Below are 22,425 nucleotides of genomic sequence, written 5' to 3'. Positions count from 1 at the left end.
CTTGTAAAGTATAGGTCATATTTAATTTTATTAAGTAGCCAGTTCATTCCTCTTCAATTTTGGGGACCACTGGTATGCACCAGGAAACTATATCATGCTGCCTTTTTGTCTGTGCAGTTCCCACATGATGACAGTCTTTACTAGCTTTATTGTCCCTTCAATTCATAAATTAAATGTCAGCAGTTGCTATGAACAATCCTTTATTACACATTTCTTAATTTTGTCCTCCCTTCCATTTCATCAGTGAAAACTAGTCTGATATATCTTATGTAAAGAGAATATATTGCTCTGCAGTTCATGTAGTTGATATCACACTGCCTAAGAATGAGTAACATTTTATTCCCTTACACATTATCAGACCTCTCTCCAAGACTATGAACATGATGTCTGTTTATTTCCTTGTTTTTCCAGTTGTACAGTACCTATTCACTCTTCCTCTCTTCAGAAATTTAATGATTATGTTATTTTCAAAATCTACATCAACATTTGTACTCTGCAAACCACTGTTAAGTACATGCCAGGGGGTACATCCCACTGCACCAGTTATTAGGCCTCTTTTGTGTTCCATTCACGTAATAAGAGTGGGAGGAAAAATTGCTTAACGCCTCTGTGTGCACTATGATTAGCCCTTGTCTTTGCAATCCTTAAGGGAGCAATACACAGGGGTTGTAGTTCATTCATCACTTAAGGTGATTAACGACAATTTGTAAGTAGGTTTTCAAATGACAGTTTGGGTCTATCTTAAAGTGTTAGCCATTTCAGTTCTTTCAGCAACTTTGCAATACACCCCCATGGGTCAAACAAACCTGTAATCATTTGAGCTGCCGTTCTTTGTACCCACACAATGTCCCCCGTTAGTCCTACTTGGTGCATGTCCCATACACCTCAGCAGTATTCTAGGAGGAATTGTTTTGTATGCACTCTCCATCATAGACCATTGTATTTCCCTGGCATTCTCCCAATTACTGCAATGTGCTACTGCAGCACCTACAGCTGAGACAGTGTGATAGTTCCATTTCATATTCTCACAAATTGCTTCTTTTTTTAGGTGCATACTTTTATATTTCTGAACATTTCAACTGAGTTGTCAGTCTCTAGAAATCTTATCGGGATCTGATTGAATATTTGCGAAGCTTTTTTTTGTTCATTACTTTATTATTGATAACTGTATCATCTGTCAAAAGTCTGAGGTAGTTAATAAACAATATGAATAGAAGTGGTTCCCACACACTTCCCTGAGGCATACCTGAAGTTACTCCTACATCTGTTGATGACACTCTGTCCAAGATAACAGGTTGTGTCCTTCACACCAAAAAATTCTCAATTCAGTCATGACTCTCAACTGATACTCCATGTGGTAGTGCCATGCACATGCTTATTATTGAAAATACTGAAACAAATTCCTTTCAGAACTCAAGAAACATTGCATCTATCTGACTGTTGAGGTTGTTGTGTGAGAAAAGTTTGAGTTGAGTTTCAGACAATAGATATTTTCAGAATCCATGCTGGTTGGCTTGGAGGAGGTCATTCTGTCTGAGCTCACTACGTCTGAGCTTCGATTACACTCTAAGATTCTATAACAAATGGATGTCAAGAATATTGGTAGTTTTGTGGATCGCTTCTGCTGCCCTTCTTGTAGATGGGTGTGTCCTGTTCTTTCTTTCAGCCACTGGACATAATTTTTTATTTGAGGGAATATTGGCATATTATGGTTAAAAGAGTTGTTAACTCAGCTACAAATTCACCTTGGGACTTTGTTCAGTTTTAATGAATTTAGCTGTTTCTCAGTTCCACAGGCACTAAAATCTATTTAACTCATCATTGTGCAGTGGTACAAGGATTAAAGTGGAGCATTATTTGAGGATTTCCTTTGTAAAGGAACATTTGAGAATGGACTCAAGAACTTCTGGATTTGTTTCGCTACCTTCAATTTCAGTTGCTGTCTTGTCAATAAGTACATGGATACTAACTTTGCTTCCAATAACAGCTTTTTGTGAAAGTTCTTTCAGTAATAATCTGCTACAGTAGTCTTTGAATGCTTCATGCATTGCCCTTTTGACAGCCAAGTCCATTCAGCTTCTCTCTACGTACAGCCCTTTGCTTTTCCTACAATTATTGTGCAGTAGTCTCTGTTTCTTTACAAAACTCTTTGCAATGACTGTACAGCAAGGAGGATTCCTCCCTTAATGAACAGTTCTACTAGGTATACATGTCTCAACTGCATGGTCAATTAATGTTTAACTTGCTCTATGTGTTCCTGTTCTGAGCTAAGTGTTTCAAGTTCCCCATTGTGATACAACACTACTGCTTCTTTATCTACACTCCTGGAAATTGAAATAAGAACACCGTGAATTCATTGTCCCAGGAAGGGGAAACTTTATTGACACATTCCTGGGGTCAGATACATCACATGATCACACTGACAGAACCACAGGCACATAGACACAGGCAACAAAGCATGCACAATGTCGGCACTAGTACAGTGTATATCCACCTTTCGCAGCAATGCAGGCTGCTATTCTCCCATGGAGACGATCGTAGAGATGCTGGATGTAGTCCTGTGGAACGGCTTGCCATGCCATTTCCACCTGGCGCCTCAGTTGGACCAGCGTTCGTGCTGGACGTGCAGACCGCGTGAGACGACGCTTCATCCAGTCCCAAACATGCTCAATGGGGGACAGATCCGGAGATCTTGCTGGCCAGGGTAGTTGACTTACACCTTCTAGAGCACGTTGGGTGGCACGGGATACATGCGGACGTGCATTGTCCTGTTGGAACAGCAAGTTCCCTTGCCGGTCTAGGAATGGTAGAACGATAGGTTCGATGACGGTTTGGATGTACCGTGCACTATTCAGTGTCCCCTCGACGATCACCAGTGGTGTACGGCCAGTGTAGGAGATCGCTCCCCACACCATGATGCCGGGTGTTGGCCCTGTGTGCCTCGGTCGTGTGCAGTCCTGATTGTGGCGCTCACCTGCACGGTGCCAAACACGCATACGACCATCATTGGCACCAAGGCAGAAGCGACTCTCATCGCTGAAGACGACACGTCTCCATTCGTCCCTCCATTCACGCCTGTCACGACACCACTGGAGGCGGGCTGCACGATGTTGGGGCGTGAGCGGAAGACGGCCTAACGGTGTGCGGGACCGTAGCCCAGCTTCATGGAGACGATTGCGAATGGTCCTCGCCGATACCCCAGGAGCAACAGTGTCCCTAATTTGCTGGGAAGTGGCGGTGCGGTCCCCTACGGCACTGCGTAGGATCCTACGGTCTTGGCGTGCATCCGTGCGTCGCTGCGGTCCGGTCCCAGGTCGACGGGCACGTGCACCTTCCGCCGACCACTGGCGACAACATCGATGTACTGTGGAGACCTCACGCCCCACGTGTTGAGCAATTCGGCGGTACGTCCACCCGGCCTCCCGCATGCCCACTATACGCCCTCGCTCAAAGTCCGTCAACTGCACATACGGTTCACGTCCACGCTGTCGCGGCATGCTACCAGTGTTAAAGACTGCGCTGGAGCTCCGTATGCCACAGCAAACTGGCTGACACTGACGGCGGCGGTGCACAAATGCTGCGCAGCTAGCGCCATTCGACGGCCAACACCGCGGTTCCTGGTCTGTCCGCTGTGCCGTGCGTGTGATCATTGCTTGTACAGCCCTCTCGCAGTGTCCGGAGCAAGTATGGTGGGTCTGACACACCGGTGTCAATGTGTTCTTTTTTCCATTTCCAGGAGTGTAGTTTACTAGTTTGTTACCCTTTCTTCTTTGGTAATCATTGTTGCCACAACTACCTTATGGTCATGAAGGATATAGCCAAAGAGGAAGCAAGGATTCCAGGGGATCCAGCCTCTCTCCCCCTATCACCTACATGAAATTACACACAACCTGGCTGCCATGTAGTGAAATTGAAAGATATTTTGATTTTCAGTCATATGACAGAAAAGAGATATGTACTATTGACAGTCTGCAAGTTCAATGATAGATTTAAACTATCTATACATCCATAGCACTAGCAGGTGTCACCCACCCATGTTTTAACCAAGACCAGTAGTTGGTCTTGGTTGAGTTCAGTTGTTTTGTTAGTCAGTTTAGTTCTTGAATGGAGCTGAATTTATTGTTTTTGAGTTATGCGCTGTTGTGACATTTTTTATTCGTGGATAAGCTTGGTCAATTCAGTTCAATTCAATTCATTGCTCGCAACACATAATTTTACATGCATGTGCATTTGCAACTAAGTATACAGTTTTTACATTTATAATTCTTTTTAGTTTACATTATTTCATATTACATTGTAATTCATGATAAATGTGTGTGTGTGTGTGTGTGTGTGTGTGTGTGTGTGTGTAGTGAGTGAAGTGTTGTGAAAGAATGTGTGTACAGGGTGTGCAGTGACTAGTAGTGAGATATGAGTGAACAGTGTGGCATTACATTATGTAATAACTTATTTGTAAACAAAGTATTGTATACCAGGAGTAAATCTAATGATTGTCTCTAACTAGAAGTCTGTAAGTGTATGTGTATACAAATTAGCTTATTTCAAAGTGGTCTAAAGTTGTAAATACTCTGACATGTCCTATATCCTTGTAAAAAGAGATCTACGGATGAATAAAGCTAGCTACTACTAGCTAGCTAAATAAAAGTTATAAGGGCATTTTTGGATAAGCCACTGCTTGAATCACTTTTTAAAAGTATCCCCTGTCAATAATTTAATTTAATTTGGTAAAAAGTTATTAAAAATAACTCCTTTGACATAGGGGTTTTTTGCTGTTAAAGTCAATCTTCTGCTAACGATATAAAAATATTTTCTATGCCTTGTTTCATAGTTGTGAATATCCATGTTTCTTTTTGTGATGTTAATGTCTTCTTTCACTAGCATTATAGTTTCTAATATATACATGGCATAAACTGTGAGAATATTGTGTCTAATGAATAGGGGTTTGCAAGAAGTTCTTGGTTTTACTTTTGCTATGATCTTCAAGGCTCGCTTTTGCAGTGTGAAAATTCTTTTCATATTAGTTTGGCATGTCCCACCCCACAATACTATTCCATAAGGCAAGAAAGGATACACTAATTCATAATATACAGTCCTAGGGTTTCATAATTAAGATATAGTGATAATCTTAGATTGGTTGTAATTTTTTACAGACATAATCAGCTTGCTGCTTCAATGAAAGTCGTTCATCTATGCATAAACTCAATAATTTTCAATCTCTACAAGTTTTTGGTAGAATTTCATAAATCACAGTATTTTGTCTGTTTGAATAATATTAGCTGTTTCTATGTTTACTTTGAGGTTTTCTCTTTCAGTGGGAGCTCTTGCCTTTTCAATAAAGTTATATAGTCCAACCATTGCTAAACAAATTAAGTGAAGTTGAAATTTTATGTACTGATGAGCTAAAAAACGTTTCTGTGGTGTGTATAACTGAACACTGGCTGCCTAAAGATGCAATGTCAGTCACAAAACTTGCAGACTTCAATCTTTCTTCATCATTTTCTAGAATTACATCCAGTCATGGAGGGTCATGTATATTTGTTAAAAGTGGCATTGATTATTGTAACATAAAATGCATTGAACTGTTAGCTGAAGAGAAAATTTTTGAAGTATCCACAGTTGAACTCTCTGCATTAAAATTAATAATCATCTGTGTATATAGGAGCCCTGAAGGGAACTTAAATGATTCCTGTCACCAACTAGAAGCAGCTTTAAATACTATAAAAAACTTCAACAAAACAGTGATCATATGGGGAGATTTTTATATTGATTTTCAAGAAATCTCAAAAGAGCAGCAAAGCTTGATGACCCTACTGGAAACATATCACATAAAAGCCACCATAGACTCTCCTACAAGAGTTACACCAACAACTAGCTCAACAATTGATCAGATATTAATTTTAAAAAATGTAAATCACAATTTCTGTGCTGGAAATCTTAATACTGGCTTCAGTGATCACTATGCACAGTTTATTGCTTTGCACACCCCAAGTGAAACAACTGAGAAAGAGGAACTTGTAAAAGAAACAAGGAAATTCACTAACAAACAAATAAACCTTTTTGTACAGAGACTAAGTGAAGAAACTTGGTATGAAGTGTATACCTGTGAAAATACTAACAAAAAGTTTGAAAAATTCATGGAAATCTTCATGTCATACTTTGAAGCTGCATTTCCATTAAAAAAGCAAAAATGTCAACCTAACTTCAAAAAGAACAAATGGATTACAATAGGTATTACAATATTTTGTGCAGAGAAAAGAAGATTACACGATATAGCAAAGACACAGAACATGCCATATGAATTTCATTTGTACCTGAAGAATTACAAGAGGATCCTCAAAAATGTTGTAAGGAAAGCTAAAACAATGGCAAATGACAAATACATTGAAAACTCAAAAAACAAATCTAAAGCTATATGGGAAGTTATAAAAAATCAAACAAGTGAAACAAAACAATATAAAAATGTGAACTTATGTTATGAAGGACAAATGATTTCTTGCCCAACAGAAATTGCAGGGACCTACAACAAATATTTTGCAAACGTAAGTGAACAGTTGGTGAGTGGACTGGAAGAACACAACAAAATATCACCTCCAACATGCAATAGTGTGAGAAATGTGTCTACATCTTTGTTCCTTTCACCCACAAATTCTGAAGAAATTTTATCAGTTATAAAAACCTTGAAAACAGGCTACTCATGTGGAATTGATGGAATACCAGATGCAATTATTAAAAAATGCTGTCTTGCCTTAGCTGAACCCTTGACACATTTGTGCAATGGCTCACTGGCATCAGGAACCTTCCCTTCATGCTTAAAAACAGCAAAGCTGAAACCACTGTTCAAAAAAGGAAATCCAGAATGTGTTTCAAATTATAGACCAATAGCCCTACTGCCCGTATTTTCTAAAATTTTAGAAAAAGTTTTTTTATAAGAGATTGTCTCATTTCCTAAATAAAAATAAGATTCTCTCTCCTTCACAGCATGGCTTCAGGAAAGGCTATTCAACTGAAAGTGCAATATTTGAATTTCTTAATGAAATCTATACTAAACTGGATGCAGGTGAGTTTGTGATAGGCATATGTCTTGATTTATCTAAAGCTTTTGACTTCATTGACCATAGTGCCCTACTGCAGAAGCTTAGCCAGTTAGGAATTATAAGTATATCCAATGAGTGGCTCAAGACATACCTATGTGGTCGCAAACAGGTGGTTGAAGTGCAATATACTGACCATAACAAAATCAGCTACTACTATTCAGGATATGAAAATGTGAAATATGGTGTCCCTCAAGGATCAGTATTAGGACCCATTCTGTTTCTCCTCTATGTCAATGATCTTATGTACAACAAGTATTGCCAAACTACCCTCCAATTTGCAGACGATACAAGCTTCCTTATTAGTGGTAAAACAGAAGAAAAACTTAAAGACTCCGCTATCCAAACAATGAACAGTGTAGAACAGTGGTTCAGCTACAACAAGCTAATTATAAACAAAGAAAAGACAGTAGCACTGAATTTCTATAATGTAGAAGGAAGACACCACCCAAACATAGAAATAGAACTTAGGGACAGAGTTCTTGAAAGTGTTGAGAGCACAAAATTTCTGGGACTCTGGCTCCAGAACAACACAAAATGGGCAGTACATATTGAATATTTGCAAAGAAAACTAAGCAAAACCTGTTACATGATACGGATCTTAAAAACTTGTTGCAGCAAAGCCAGCCTGTTAAATGTATACTACTCCTATGTGCATTCTGTAATTAAATATGGCATAATCTTCTGGGGCAATACAACAACAAATATTAAACTTTTCAGGATGCAAAAGAGAATACTAAGAATTATTGAAGGGGTAAACAATACGAAATCGTGCAGACCCATATTCAAAAAACTGTCAGTTCTTCCTCTTCCTTGCATTTTTATCTATGAAACATCAGTTTTCATCAAACAACATATCGATAGACACCCAGATATCTTATTAAAAAATGAAGATATACATGCACACAATACAAGGCAAAAATCTGACCTTCATGTGAAACAGGTGAGAACATCATTGTGCCAAAAAGGCACACTACACACTGGGATAAAGATTTTCAATAATCTACCTAAACATATTAAATTAATAGGTAAACTATGTAGTTTTAAGGCTGAAGTAAAGGCATATTTAATTGATCATTGCTTTTACAGTCTGACAGAATATATAAAAGCCAAACAACAAAAATAAAGATACATTATTAATATTCTACTTTGTATGTTGCCTGTAATGTTTGTTGTATTTATGAATCTGTGCTAAATTACTTCAATATCTAGTCCTTAGGATTGCAATACAAACTGTATTTTATCTTGTAAATACCTAACCATGTCCAATATCCTTGTATATATTCTATACATATAGGATTTGAAGGCCTAAATAAATAAATAAAATATCTCTTCAACTAGGCTGGGTTCATTGTCTGCATAGCCAACACCAGATGTATTGTCTGCATACATAGTGATCAATTGCCTATTGTCAAGAGAACTTGGGAAATCATTTACATAGCATATGATTAGGTCTGGGCCAAAAATAGAACCCTGAGGAACACCAAACTGTATATTTCTTATACTTGACTTTCTCCTATCCAGTCTTTCTCCATTAGAGTACATAATTTCCATGCACTGTTGCCTACCCTTTAAATATGTTTATAGCGACTGCATGAGTTTTCCAGTGACACCACTCTTAGCAATTTTTGGTAAGAGCACATCATGATGTATACTCTATCAAAAGCCCTTGAGAGGTCCAGGAATACTCGTGCTGCTTGGGATTTTTCATTTATTTTTTCAAGTAGATTATGGACAAATTGTACTGCTGCTGACATGGTACTTCAACCTCTTCTGAAACCATGCTGTAAATTACTTAATATGTCAGCATTGTTGTAATGTTCCAAGATTTTTTTTATATTCTTTTCTCTATCAGTTTGCTGAAAGTTGAGGTTGGGGCAATGGGTCTGTAGTTCTGTACATGCTTTATTTCTCCCTTTTTTTGTATTGATTTCACTAACAGTTTCAGCTTGTCAGGGAACACATCATCTTAGAGAACATAGTTTATTAGATGAACAAGTGGTTTCATTAGTTTGTGTTTACATTTCTTCAATAGATATGGAGAAATTTCATCAAATCCTGCTGATCTTTTTGCTTCTGAGGTTATCAATAAGCTTACTGCGGGTAGTGTACTGCAGTTCTGTTTGTTACAGGACCCAAATGAGTGCTGTATCTTGTTTCATAGAGACACATTTTTGACAGTATCTATGAAGTAATTATTAAAAATATTGCTGACTAGAAGAGGATCAGAGATATCTTTATTATTCACAGTTAACTGTACCTTATTAATTTTAGTATCTGTTTCATTGCTTCTGATTTTATGTACAATTGACCAGCAAGTCTTTGAAAGGTCACCTGAACCTCATATCTGTTGGCAGACTTTTTCTGATTTTAATCTCCTTTTTGTGGTACTTATATTTGTACTGCATGTAGAGTTCTTTATGTAACTCTGAGTTAGTCAGTCTATACATGTTTTCCATTTTTTTCTTTCACATCTTTTGTTTTAAATTCTAATGGCACAGGTTTTGATTTTGAAGGTTGATTTTGCTGCATACTCACTTTTTTTTAGTGACATTGCTATATTTAAGTGCTCAGTCATAATTTCTGTGAACATGTTCCCTTTATTGTTTACCCCAATGGTAGTCACAACTGATTCCCATTATTCCTGGCTTAAACTGTGTCTTAGTGTAGCAATGTTGTTTGCAGATAATGTTCGCCTGCGCTCATACATTTTTCTTGGTTTGAATTTGGTATTACATTTTAGTAGTAGTGTTTGGTCTAAATGATCTGAGAGGTGACCATTCATTATGTCTGTGGACATGATGTGGTCATAATTTGTGTTAACATGATCAGTTGAACTACTATGTGTGTTAGCTATTCTGGTGAGTACTAGTCCACGAAGATCTTTAGCTCCATAAGACAGGATACAATCTGTAAAACATTTGCTTTCCTGGCCATCATGTAAAATGTTGGTGTTCATATCTCCCAGTATAACAAGATTTACTCTCATACAGCCTGACATTAATTTACTTAAAACTCCATCAAGTGATTTCAGGAAAGCATCAAAGTTTCCACCAGGGGATCTATATACAACTATAACATAGAAAGGAACAGTGCAAAATGTGATTTTAAAAATTACAATTTTGAAATCTTTGTCAACACACATTTTCTTGGGTAGATGGCAACACCACCACCACCTATATTGTGTGTTTAGCAGTAGAACGTAGCTAGGTTGTAGCTTTCTAATTTGCAACATTGACTGTTTTTCACTGTTTTCTGGTGTTCTGTAACTATTACTACATGTGGAGATAGTCCTGTGATAAATGATTCAAAAGCATCTATTTTGTTTCCTACACCCTGTACATTATAATGCTAAAGTGATAAATTACTCTTGTGTGGACTGACTTCTGCTGTACACTTGCATCTGGTGTTGTGCTGGTGGAAGGTTTTATTGTCTTAAAAAAATATTGCTCTTGTGCTGCTGCTGTATTGTTTCACTGATGTGGCATTTCATGGTTGTTTCTCCCAAGTATTTGTTATTTTTGTCCTTGAGAGGGATGGCCTCTGTTGCAGAACACTCCACACTCAATATGCTGTTCACTATTTGTTGGATATGTTTTATAACTAAGTCCTTCGCTAGTCTGTTGAGCCGTAAGCCATGAGATGTGTGGAATCTTCTTCCTACACAGTTTATGTCCACAAATGTAACATTTTTAAATCTTGTGCATATATTTAGAATTTGTTTATTTGCGCTTTGCACTATTAACACACAACCAGAATGGCAAGCCATGTCGATGTGGAACAGAGAAGATGAAGAACATGAAAAAGTCGTTATTTGTTGTTACTGTTTTCATATCATGGTTCATGGAAGTCACTGCCTAAAACTTTGCACCTGGTTTCACTATGCTAGTTATTTTGTGACTGCTTCTAGACTGAAATTTGGTTGCTATGTTCTGTCCTTGACTATCTGCAAATAGGTTTACTTTACACATTTTTGCTGGTTGATGATAACTACTTTAAGGCCTGCCGGTACATGGATGTTGTGTGGTGGCACTATTTTTATTTTCTGTTAGCATTACGGTAAGTTAAAAATATGTATGCACTGCTATGGTAGCCCAATAACATATCTACAGCAATGTAATATTAGCACTGGAGTTATTATTTGGAGACTGGAAGAAATTTAGAGCTGTAATATTTCAGTATTTCACAAGGCAGCAGAGTGGTAAATATCATTACAAATAATGTTACATCAAAATCAGTGCATAAATTCAATTGAATTTTATGTGTGTTCATAGATTTTCTTGGCGAATGAGATGCCTGAAGGTCTCTTGGGCATGCAGCTGAGTTGACTGGTCCTTGTAGAACGAATTTTCAACGACGTAACATGCCATCATCATCAGGTTACTCCTGTTGATGTCAGTTCTACAACGACCAGTCAACCTGGCTGCATGCCTGAGAGACCTTCAAGTCACTTGAATTTGTCTCTGTCTCCTAAAATTCATCTTGATCAACAAAAATATCACCCAAGTGATGATGGTTGCATTTCTTGAATCATATGCTCAGTATTCTATCAGTATTTCACCCAATATGGTCACCCGTGTGGTGCTCAGTTATGAAAACCATTTCTGATATGGGAGGGGTTTGTGGAGAGCAGAAGGGGTACATGATAACAACAGATTCTATAGTTTGGTTGTTTTTAAAAGATTTTTTCAGCAGGCTGCTTGAATTTGTCCAAGCCAACAGCACCCTGAATCCCTCCTTGCCTCTTGTGTCCAAAATCTATTTATTTTATTTTATTTTAAAGCAATGTACAACAACCAGTTTTTCAAAATTCCCCACCAACTTGCAGTAGCTCTGGGTGTTGAGCTGCTGAGCAAACAATCCATGGATTCAAGAGGGAAGTGGTTTAAATCCATCTGCCAATAACTAAAGCCAGCAATTCCACACACAATTAAATCTTAAAATATGCATGCAGTTATTGACTACTGAATGACATAAGTGCACAATTAAAGGGAAAACATGCTATGTCAAATATTGGTGTCTTATTGTGATGCATTTTATTTTATTCTATTTTAAAGCAATGTACAACAACCAGTTTTTCAAAATTCCCCACCAACTTGCAGTAGCTCCGGGTGTTGAGCTGTTGAGCAACCAATCCGTGGATTCAAGAGTGAAGTGGTTTAAATCCATCTGCCAACAAGTTGCAAAACAGTTTTCTGTGGTTTCTCATTTTCAATTTAGGCAAATGCTGGGGCTTGTCCCTTACTACAGGCCACAGCCAATTCCTTCCAAAAACCTGTCTTTCCTCACAGATTCCAGTTCCCTTAAAGATGTAGCCCCTCTCCTTAAATCAAAAGTATTGCAATGAAGTCAAGCTAAGCATCTCTTTGAGGACTCCCAGCACTAAAAGCCATATGGTAAATACATAATAATCCAAATGCTCCTCGTTTAGGCTCATGCATATGCCTGCTGGGACATTCATTAATGCAGAAAATGATCTTTCTTACATTACAATAAGTCACAGGTGCATACTTAAATGAGGAAATTTGGGTCAGTGTAAGGGCAGTTAATGCTAGGTCCTCTGCATTTCTGCCCTGTACAATTATTCTTGCTTTTCTGTCAATTATTCCAAAAGCCCTGTTGGTAATAATCACAGTGTCCCATAGAAGTAGCGCTCATGCATTCCTGCTAACTTCCTGAACTCAATTCCAGACTGTACAATGAAGAGTGTAAGCTGACCTTGGAGGGTGATGGGAGATTCAAGCATGACTGCTCCGTAGTGGTTTGCCAAAATATAGCAGTGCTAAGTAATGAAATTATATCTCCACATTGTGAAAACATTTTCAAATAAAATGGTTTATTGTTCTTTATGGAAATTTTCAGAAAAAATGAAAAACTTGAATGTTTTAAGGTGTAGATATCTGGAAATAGGTCAGATCTGTTTGTTGCAATTAGATCCAATGCATAGCTATCATGAGGGTTCCAAACTATCAATCCTAGGTAGTTTTATGAGAAGCCATTTGGTAATGCAGCAGAGTGGAAGGTCTAAACCAGAGGCTCATTTGTCACAACAATGGCATTGGATGTGAATTTCTTCACCTCCGCTATATGGTGCAGAATTGTAACGTTCCCCTTATGTACTACACACAGGAAGCAGCTACTACAGTACTGGAGAACATGTGCCATGCAAATGGGGATTTTTAAGTAAGAGAAACTCTCTTTTGGAATCAGGAATGAATTGTTTACCAAAACTGAAGTTACAATAGCCACAATCTCAGAGTGTGCTCATAGATTAGTTATAGAAACGGTTAATATGACATTAGTAACCTGCATGAGCAGCCAAGGAAGGCTCTCAGAATTATTATTGTTTATTGAGGTATGCAGCCAAGGAAGGCTCTCAGAATTATTATTGTTTATTGAAGTTTATAATGCCCAGATGGTATTAACAACAGAAAGTTGGTTGAAACCAGCAGTGGATCGCAGTAAAATCCTAAGCACATATAGGAATATTTATCATAAGCCCAGGTTAATCACCAATAGTGGTGGTGTATTTATTGCAGTAAAGAACCCAATAATATCTAGTGAGGTTACCACAATATATGAATGCGAATCAATCTGGGTGAAGTTAAGCATCAAACGTGAGTCAAAAATGGTAATCTGATGTTTTATAGACCGCCTGGGTCAGGAGCTGTAGTACTAGAGGGCTTCAGAGAGAAATAACTAGCACAATATTATCGTTAATAACTTTTCTCATCATATTGTTGTAATGGAGAGTGTTAGAGGGGGTGGGAGAGGGGGAGGGGGGCAGTCGTCATCTTGCCAGATATCATTGATTGGGAAAATTATGTTAGGGATTTGCGTGACATGATTCTCCATGTCTTGTCGAACTATTACGTCAAGCATATGGAGAACCAAGTCATGAAGCAAATGTCTCAGACTTCCTAGCAACATACAGACCTTAACTAATTGGATCGCTTAACACTGAAGAAGGTATCAGTGATCATAAGGCTGTAATGGCAACAATGACCATGGGTTTTATGAGAAATATTCAGAAAAGTAAGTAAATATTTTTGCTCAGCAGGAGTGACAGGATACCAATTGCAAAGTATATGAGTAGTCAGCATCAAATATTCAGTCATGAGGACAAAGATGTGGAGCGCTATTGTTCAATATGCATTAGAAAGGTATGTTCCAAGCAGGGTATTGAAGAATGGGAAAGACCCATCATGGTCTAATAGGCATGTTAGAAAACTGCTATGTAAACAAAGGACTTTCACCAGATTCTAGAGAAGTCAGAAACCTAACTAACAAACAAAGGTAGAACAAAGTGAAAATGAGTGTAAGGAAAGCAATGAGAGAAGAGTTCAGTGACTTGGAAAATAAAATTTTGTCAATCAGTCTGATGAAAAATCCTAATAGGTTTTGTTCTTACACAGAATCAGTAAGCAGTTCGAAATTCTTGATTCATTATCTCAGTGACCACAGTCACTGAAATCGAAGATAACAGAGAGAAGGCCAGAAACTAAATTCAGGTGTTTTGGAATTATTTCAGTTTGGAAGATTGTGACAAATTCCCTCCTTTCAGTCATTGTCTGATAGGCAAATTGCAGATATTGAGATAACTGATCACAGAATAGAAAAGCAAGGACATTCACTTAGTTCTTGAAAGGTATCAGGAACAGATGAGACAGATGCAAAAGAACTTGCTCCCCTTTTAGCAGCAGATTACTATAGATCGCTGAAGCATCTAAAGGTACCTTGCAACTGCAAAAATATGCAGTCATTCTCATTTTAAAGAAGGGCCATGGGACAGATGCACATAATTATAGGCATATATTGTTGATGTCAATCTGTTGTAAAATTATGGAACATGTTTACGGCTCAACAACTATGACTTATTGGAGAATGAAAATTTCCTCTATAAAAATCAACCTGGATTCTGCAAACAGAGACCTTTGAAACCCAGCTCACCCCGTTCCACCAAGAGACCTGTAGAGCTGTAGCCAATGGTACTCAGGATGACATTGTGTTCCTTAACTTCAGGAAGGCATTTGACACTATCCCACATTTCCAGTTATTGAAAAAAATATGAGTATCATACTAGATTAGTGGCTGGATTGAAGACTTCCTTGCAAATAGAAATTGACACATTACCCTTAATGGAACAATATCCACAGATGTAAAGGTAATTTCTGGAGTATACCGAGGAAGTGTGATAGGACTGTTGGTGTTTACAGTGTACATTAGTGATGTAGTAGAAAGTGTTGGAAGCTCTTTAAGGCTGTTTGCAGATGAAGCAAGCATCTAAAAGAAAGTAACAATGCCAGAAGATAGTGTCAATTTGCAGAATGATGTGCAGTGGACTAGTGAATTGTGGAGGCTTTGGCAGTTTATCCTGAATGTAAATAAATGTGACAAATTATGCATATGTATGAAAAGAAATGTACTTGTGTAAAACTGCACTATAGATGACAAACTGCTGGAAACAGTGTTCAATGTAGAATATATAGGAGTAACTGTCAGGAATGACATTAAGTGGAATGACCAAATGGAACAAATAGTAAAAAAAGCAGAAGTCAGACTGAGGCTCATAAGAAGAATCTTAAGGAAATGTAACTCTTGCATAAATAAAATGTCTTATAAGCTGCTTGTTTGACTAATTCTTGAGTATTGTTCATCAGGCTGGGATCCTTATCTGACAGGACTAATAGAAGACATACAAAAGATCCAAAAAAGAACAGCACATTTCTTAATGAGATCATTTGGTCAGTCTGAGAGCACTTCAGAGATGCTCAACAAACATCAGTGGCAGACATTACAAGAGAGGTGTTGTGCACCACAGAGAGGTTTACTGTTAAAATTTTGAGACAGCACTTTCCAGGGAAACTTGTGATAGTGCAAGCTATTACTTTCTCCTGCACACCTCTCATGAAATGAGATGTTTTGGAAAAAAAAACTCATAAAATATTTTTTCAAACCAAAATTTGTTTCTACATGAAAGAGAATTTCTTAAATTATTTTTCTGTTTAGTTTTCACTGTTGTTCAGACATTTATCATAGTGGGAAACCAATTTTTCTATGCCCTCTTCCAAGAATGATGCCACCAGTGAAGAATCCACACCTGAACACTATTTCTTTGTATTGTTTTCTGCTTGTTGAGGTCCTTCCCAGAGGTGAAACAGTCACTGTGGTTTGATACCATGGAACACTGAGAAAACTTCAGAGTGTAATTCAAAACAAAGGGCGTGAAATGCACAGTCAAGGCATTGTGTTCCTTCATGACAATACACTTCTCCATTCTACTGGTGCACTCAAAACCTTATTTGATCATTTTATTAGGAGCAGGTCAATCACCTACCATATGGCCTCAGTGTTGCACCTTCTGAGTACCACTTGTTCTTGAACTTGAGTATGATTTTGGAAGAAGATGCTTTGACTACAATTACAACACAAAAAATACTTTTCTATGTCCTCTTCTTAGAAAGATGATGCCAGTGAAGACAGCACTGGCAACACAATGTGTTCAGCAGTAACTGTCTTCACTGGCAGCATCTTTCTTGAAGAGGGCATAGAAAAGTAGGTCTCCCACTATGACAGATGTCTAAACGATGGTGACTACTATGTAGAAAAATAGTCCAAGAAATGGCCTTTCTTGTAAAAATAAATTTTGGTTTGAAAAAATGTTTTCATGGTTTTTATCCAAAATGGTACCTATGTTCCAGACGTTCCTCATAATAATGGACTATAAAATTGAGGGTTCTATATCCAGAACATTGGTAAGAAGCAGTCATTAAAGTTTGTTATGTAAGTTAAGATGCAAAAGCTGAACTGTAATCAGAAATGAAAGCAAGATATTGGTGGAAAAAGTGACAATAATGGGACAAGGAAAGAGAAAAAAGAAGGAAATAAATTTTGAAAATAAGAAGAAAATCCAACCAAGAAAACAGGGAGATAATGCTGATGTAAAGACAAATCAAAAACCAAACAGAAAAGGCAAATACAAGAAAAATGTAGAGAAAAAGTTGCGTAAAAAGTGCAGAATAGTACCAGCATAATTAGAAAGCAGTTGAATAGTGAGAATCAGATAGGTGGTGGAGTGATATCCATTTATTCATTGTGTTTCATTGTGTTACATAAACAAGAAGAACCTTCATGGATGTGAAAAGAGATAATATATAGACTGATAAAAGAGAAACAACTTTTAGAAACTGTCTCTGTATGCTGCTTAACAATAACCACTGCACTGCTTAGTGCTATTTGTAATTATGCCAGCTAAATATAACCCAGTAAATTACATGGGAAGTCACTACTCTGGAAAAAACTCTGTTGTTTCCTGTTTAATGTTACTGAGGAATTAACAATGTTGTTTTCCTTCAAAGTAATGCTTAAATTAAGTTTAACAAGCATAATGACAAATAGTATTAAGCATTATACTGATATTCTTTTGTCAATATATATATATTGACATGTTCCACAGATCTGAAGATTTTTTCCTTCTTACTGGGATATACAGAATACAGCTTCCACCTTCAGAGTTCAGTTAAACAAGGTGAAGAAAAATGGACTACCTTTACAAAGTGAAGTAAGCTGACTGGAACAGCAACTTTTTAATAATGATACGTGCTAATACAATACTACATGGAAAGATGCAAGTAACTGTATGAAGTGGATCTGCAGATAAAGCTGGTGGAAAGCACAGTTGCAGATAGAAATTTGTGATCTGATAAGTACTTCTCAGTAAGAAAGATGAGGCTAAAGAAATGCTATTTGTATAAAAGAAGAAAAATTTGTCGAGATCAAATACACAATTATGTCAGCAGCAAATAGGCTGAAGCTTGATTTGACTGATGAGAAAACAATGAAGAGAAAAGTTTGTATTGGGTTGGGGAGGGGAGGGGGGGGAGGGGGGGAAGGAGAGCAGAAAACTCTATGCGAAGAAAAAAGACAAGATAGAGTTTACAAATCTAGGAAGAGTGCGGCGAAGAAGAGAAAAAGACAGTAATCAACATGAAGGACAGACATCCAAAGAAGTTCAGAAATAAACAAGGAAGTAATGGAAATACTGAAAAGCTAGGGAATGACAGCTATAGTTGAAGGTAGGTGAGGAAAACTGAAGGTATTTCTTCTATATATTGTGCACAAATTGTAAAATGATACTAAAATTGTAAGTAGACCAGTGAAGGCAAAGTAAAAGCATGGCTTGTTACAATTGTTTGATAAAGGTGCTAAAGAAAGTTTGTTATTCTATTTGATTGCATGAAAAAGTCATTTTAAAACAAACAAGAATGAGAACATAAAACATCAGCACAATCTACTCTACAGCACATAACTTTGTGACATTACAATCAATTTTACATAGAGAACAATACAGTTAGATAGGGTGCAGATAGTATACATATCTCCATACCTGCATTTAATGTATTTAGTTGTTGGTCAGCTAATTCAGAAATTCATTCTTTAAAATCTGCTTCATGTACATAAATGAAGGCATATTTTACATACTACATCACCTATGTGCCTTATTTTAAAATATGTGTCAAAAGAACTGAGTGATGTGGTGCAGTGGTTAGCATAGTGGAGTCGCATTCGGGAGGATGATGGTTCAAACCTGCATACAGCCATCCTGATTTAGGTTTTCCTTGATTTCCCTAAATCACTTCTGACACATTCCAGAATGGATGCTGTGAAAGGGCATGGCCGACTTCCTTCCCCATCCTTCCATAATCCGATGGGACCAGTGACCTTGCTGTTTTGTTCCCGCCCCAAAACCAACCAACCAATGTAGACCTACTTGCCCTCAGTGTTGCTGATAGGCACATATAAAAACAGAAGTGATGCACTTTGTAGCTGTCAGAACTATTAGTTTCTTCCTCTGGGAAGAGAGAGGGATACATCTGGGAAGTTTAAAAAGAAAGGGCAGGTCACTCAGATCCCAGGATGTGAAAGAGAAACCCACATGTAGTGAACATGGGGATAGATGAGCCATTCCTTTGTTACGTTCCCCTCCCACAGGGGGGAACTATTAGTTCTGAAAGCTAGGATGTGCATAACCTTTACTCTTATACACATCCATTGGAAATACTGCACAATTCACTTCCTGAAGGCAATTACTGACCATCAGTTCTGTCTCATAATTCATTAAGATGTGAAGTACTTCATATCCACTAACACAGCAATTATTAAGATGTAGTTAATCTGTAGTACCAAAGCACTATTACTGCAACAAAGAGTTAGTGTTCTTTTTTAATATCATAGATAGATAGTAAATAGTAGCTGCTACAACCCCCATACTATTTCAAATAATCAAACAATGGAAAATCCAGGATGGAATGTAACAATGTTAGAGAAGGGTAGTAGCTACTGGTGAGTAGCAACTTTCTTTCTCTAATATTGTTACATAGCGGTTTCAGTTGCCTGAGACTGCAGACGTGTGTGCGAGTTGCTTTTGCGCGTGTGCGCACGCGCACGTGTGTTGTGTGTGTGTGTGTGTGTGTGTGTGTGTGTGTGTGTGTGTGTGTGTGTCTATTGTTGAAAAGGCCTTAATGGCCAAAAGCTGTAATTGTGTGAATCTTTTTGTTGTGCCTATTGCGACTCAGCACCTCCACTATTTCATATAATAAATTTCTTCTTTTTTTCAGATAAGAGGCCCTACTGACACATCAAATTTTGATTCATATCCAAAGGATTTAGACATCCCTCCAGATGAATTTTCAAACTGGGATTTGGATTTCTGATATTTCTATGGGTAGTATTAATACAGCAATTACAAATTGGGCCAAAGTTCTTGCATCCTGCTGTAAAACAAAGTATTTCCCCTTTGCAGTAAGCTAAGTGGAAATGCTATGTTGATATGAATCTAAAAGAATATTTTTATTGCCATTATTTTCAAACACAAATAACTGAACACCAAATACTTAGCTTATTGGTATGAAAATGTGGTGTATGTGAGATACTCTGGATTTTTGTCTGAATGTGTGTTTTACCTCGTAAACATAACTGATTGAAAGTCAGAACCTGTGTACACTACTCCAGATATTAATTTAAAAATTTAACAGTTTATATTTTTGAGAATTTTTGGAAGTGTAACCATAACATCATTTTTAATTTTCAATAATTGTAAAATGTTTTGTAAATATGTAAATAATTTCAAGCTCTAACTTTTTGCACTGCCAAACAGTATTGATAACAAAACCATATAATTCCAAAGGAAAATGATCACTATAAAAAACCACTACAATTTTCTGTAAAGCAGATGATGAAAAACAGAGTTAAACAAGTGTCCACAAGAAAATAATGGTCTATTTTATGATAAATGCCAGTTTCTTATAAAGTTATTTCTCACTGAAAAAAACACTTGAAGGCGATAGTCTCAAATCTATCTGTTTGAAATTAAATAAGTATCTGAAAAACGTATGACTGTATTGGTTCATACGTAAAATGATTTTCATTGCTGTTTATCAAGATTACCTTTATTGTTTTTAATCATGAGCTTTTATGTTTTTACTTTCTCATCAGTGCTATTACCTTGCTATTTTTTAAATATCTGGAGCTGATATTCACATAAAATCTATCAGAAGTAAAAGATATCTTTTCAGAAACTGACTGTCAGATGTAAATTTTCCTCAGATGTTTTCTTTTGATTATATATCACATTTCCTATGCTACACATTTGAAATCATAACTAGCAAGTTCCTTAAAAACAGTACTAATCATTATTATCCTATGTGCCACCTATTATGTGACAAAGTAATAACTGTACTGTGACATTGGTAATAAAGGGCAAATAGTCCTGGAATAGTCATGAGATCTTTCTGTGCAAATAAGTAAACCATAAAAGCTGTACTAATTGTGATAGTTGCAAAGATGTAAATTTAATTTATTAAAATGTCAGCAAAAGTAATGAAAGGTGCAACAATGGGAAACACATCTCTCAATATACACAAATAGCATTTTTACCTCCTTGATCTGAATTTTGCCTCTTTAAATGAATTTGAAATTGCTAGTGTCACACATTTTATTGCTAGTAATATTAATTTCAGAAGCCCTTATAATAAGGTCATGAGTATGCCATTTATGCATCTCAATTCCTCCTCTTGCCCACAGTTATTTTATCTGTTATGTCTTATAATAGTTTTTTTGTGTTTTTTATTTAGTTAGTAGTATCTGCCAGTATTCTGACTGTGTAAAGCACCTTCCTGATTATGTACACATCTTTTTAATTAGTGCTTTAATGATTAATTTATCATTGTGCTACAATCTTCTCAATAAATCTGGAGTTTGGCTAGAGCGAAAAAGAATAATCAGAATTATCCCCATTTTATAATGCAATAATTCTGGAAACCACATTAAATATAATTGTACCAGTAATGTCAAAACAGTGACTGAAGGGATATTCTTAATAACTTTTCTTCTGTCCGAGAACTATTCTTACTTTCAGAGCATAATGCTCTTCAGAATACAAACTTATATTTTACAAAAAGAGTTCATATTTTTTGTATTGCCATTGTCCAATTAATTACTAAATGGCAATTTTTTCAAGTAAATAATATTTTCTTTAAGCACAAAGGTTTTGTTAATACAAACTATAGGGCAATATAACATTTAAGCTTTAAAAATATTGTTTAGTTTAGTGCAACTTTATGAAATGTCCTCATCTGTTCTTGTAGATCTGGACTTAACATCACTAACAGTGTTAGTATCAATTCATTAGTAACAATTGTTATCATTTGTTGAAGTGGTTGATACATTAAAAAAAACAAAAAGTGTCCTTCAGTATAAAAACAATGTATCATTTTTACAAATGTAAAATAAAATATAAGAAATATATTTTTAATCTTAAAATTCTTGTGTTTTGTAATTATTTATTAACTGTAAATAGCACTTACCAGCTAATCTACTGCCCTGTTTGTATAAAAATTTCATCAAGGACACATACATGATACTTCTTGTGATCACAGACAGAGATATACAATTAAGTTACATGGACAAAATATCCTTATAACAGCTTGAAAAGTGACAAAAATTCATGTCATGCACATGAAAGGATGAGTGAACCTTAAACTGGATAACCAGTTTCTGTAAAGGATCAGAAAAAATTATGTGTAGAGAATGGTGTTAGAAGTTTTAAATTTCAAAATACATTCTTCAACCACGGCCTAAGAGAGAAACTGTAGATTGTAGAGGAATAAAGGATGTTTAATTATGGAATGAAACATGAGATCAGAAAACCTGATAACTGAAGTGTGATAAAAGAATTTTAACAAGTCATCGCTATGGGCATATGAACTTAAAGTACCATAAATAAATAAATAAAATGAATAGAAGAATTAGCCAAGGCAATCGCAGAAAATGAAAG

General features: G+C 36.6%; 1 protein-coding gene across 2 annotated transcripts in view; it reads left to right on the top strand.

The window, feature by feature from the left end:
• Positions 1-21,832, top strand: part of LOC126260661 (cGMP-dependent protein kinase, isozyme 1) — a 606,719-nt gene extending 584,887 nt beyond the window's left edge. For both annotated transcript variants that reach the window (XM_049958000.1, XM_049958005.1), the window contains exon 12: positions 19,709-21,832. In XM_049958000.1, coding sequence (XP_049813957.1) covers positions 19,709-19,804 — 96 coding nt within the window. In that variant the 3' untranslated portion in view covers positions 19,805-21,832. The remainder of the gene's footprint in view (positions 1-19,708) is intronic.
• Positions 21,833-22,425: the final 593 nt, after the last annotated feature.

This window comes from Schistocerca nitens, chromosome 1 (assembly GCF_023898315.1).
Source record: "Schistocerca nitens isolate TAMUIC-IGC-003100 chromosome 1, iqSchNite1.1, whole genome shotgun sequence".
NCBI classification, from domain to species: Eukaryota; Metazoa; Arthropoda; class Insecta; order Orthoptera; family Acrididae; genus Schistocerca; species Schistocerca nitens.
The sequence above is the reverse complement of the archived record's forward strand: the minus strand, read 5'-3'. Positions and strand labels throughout refer to the sequence as shown.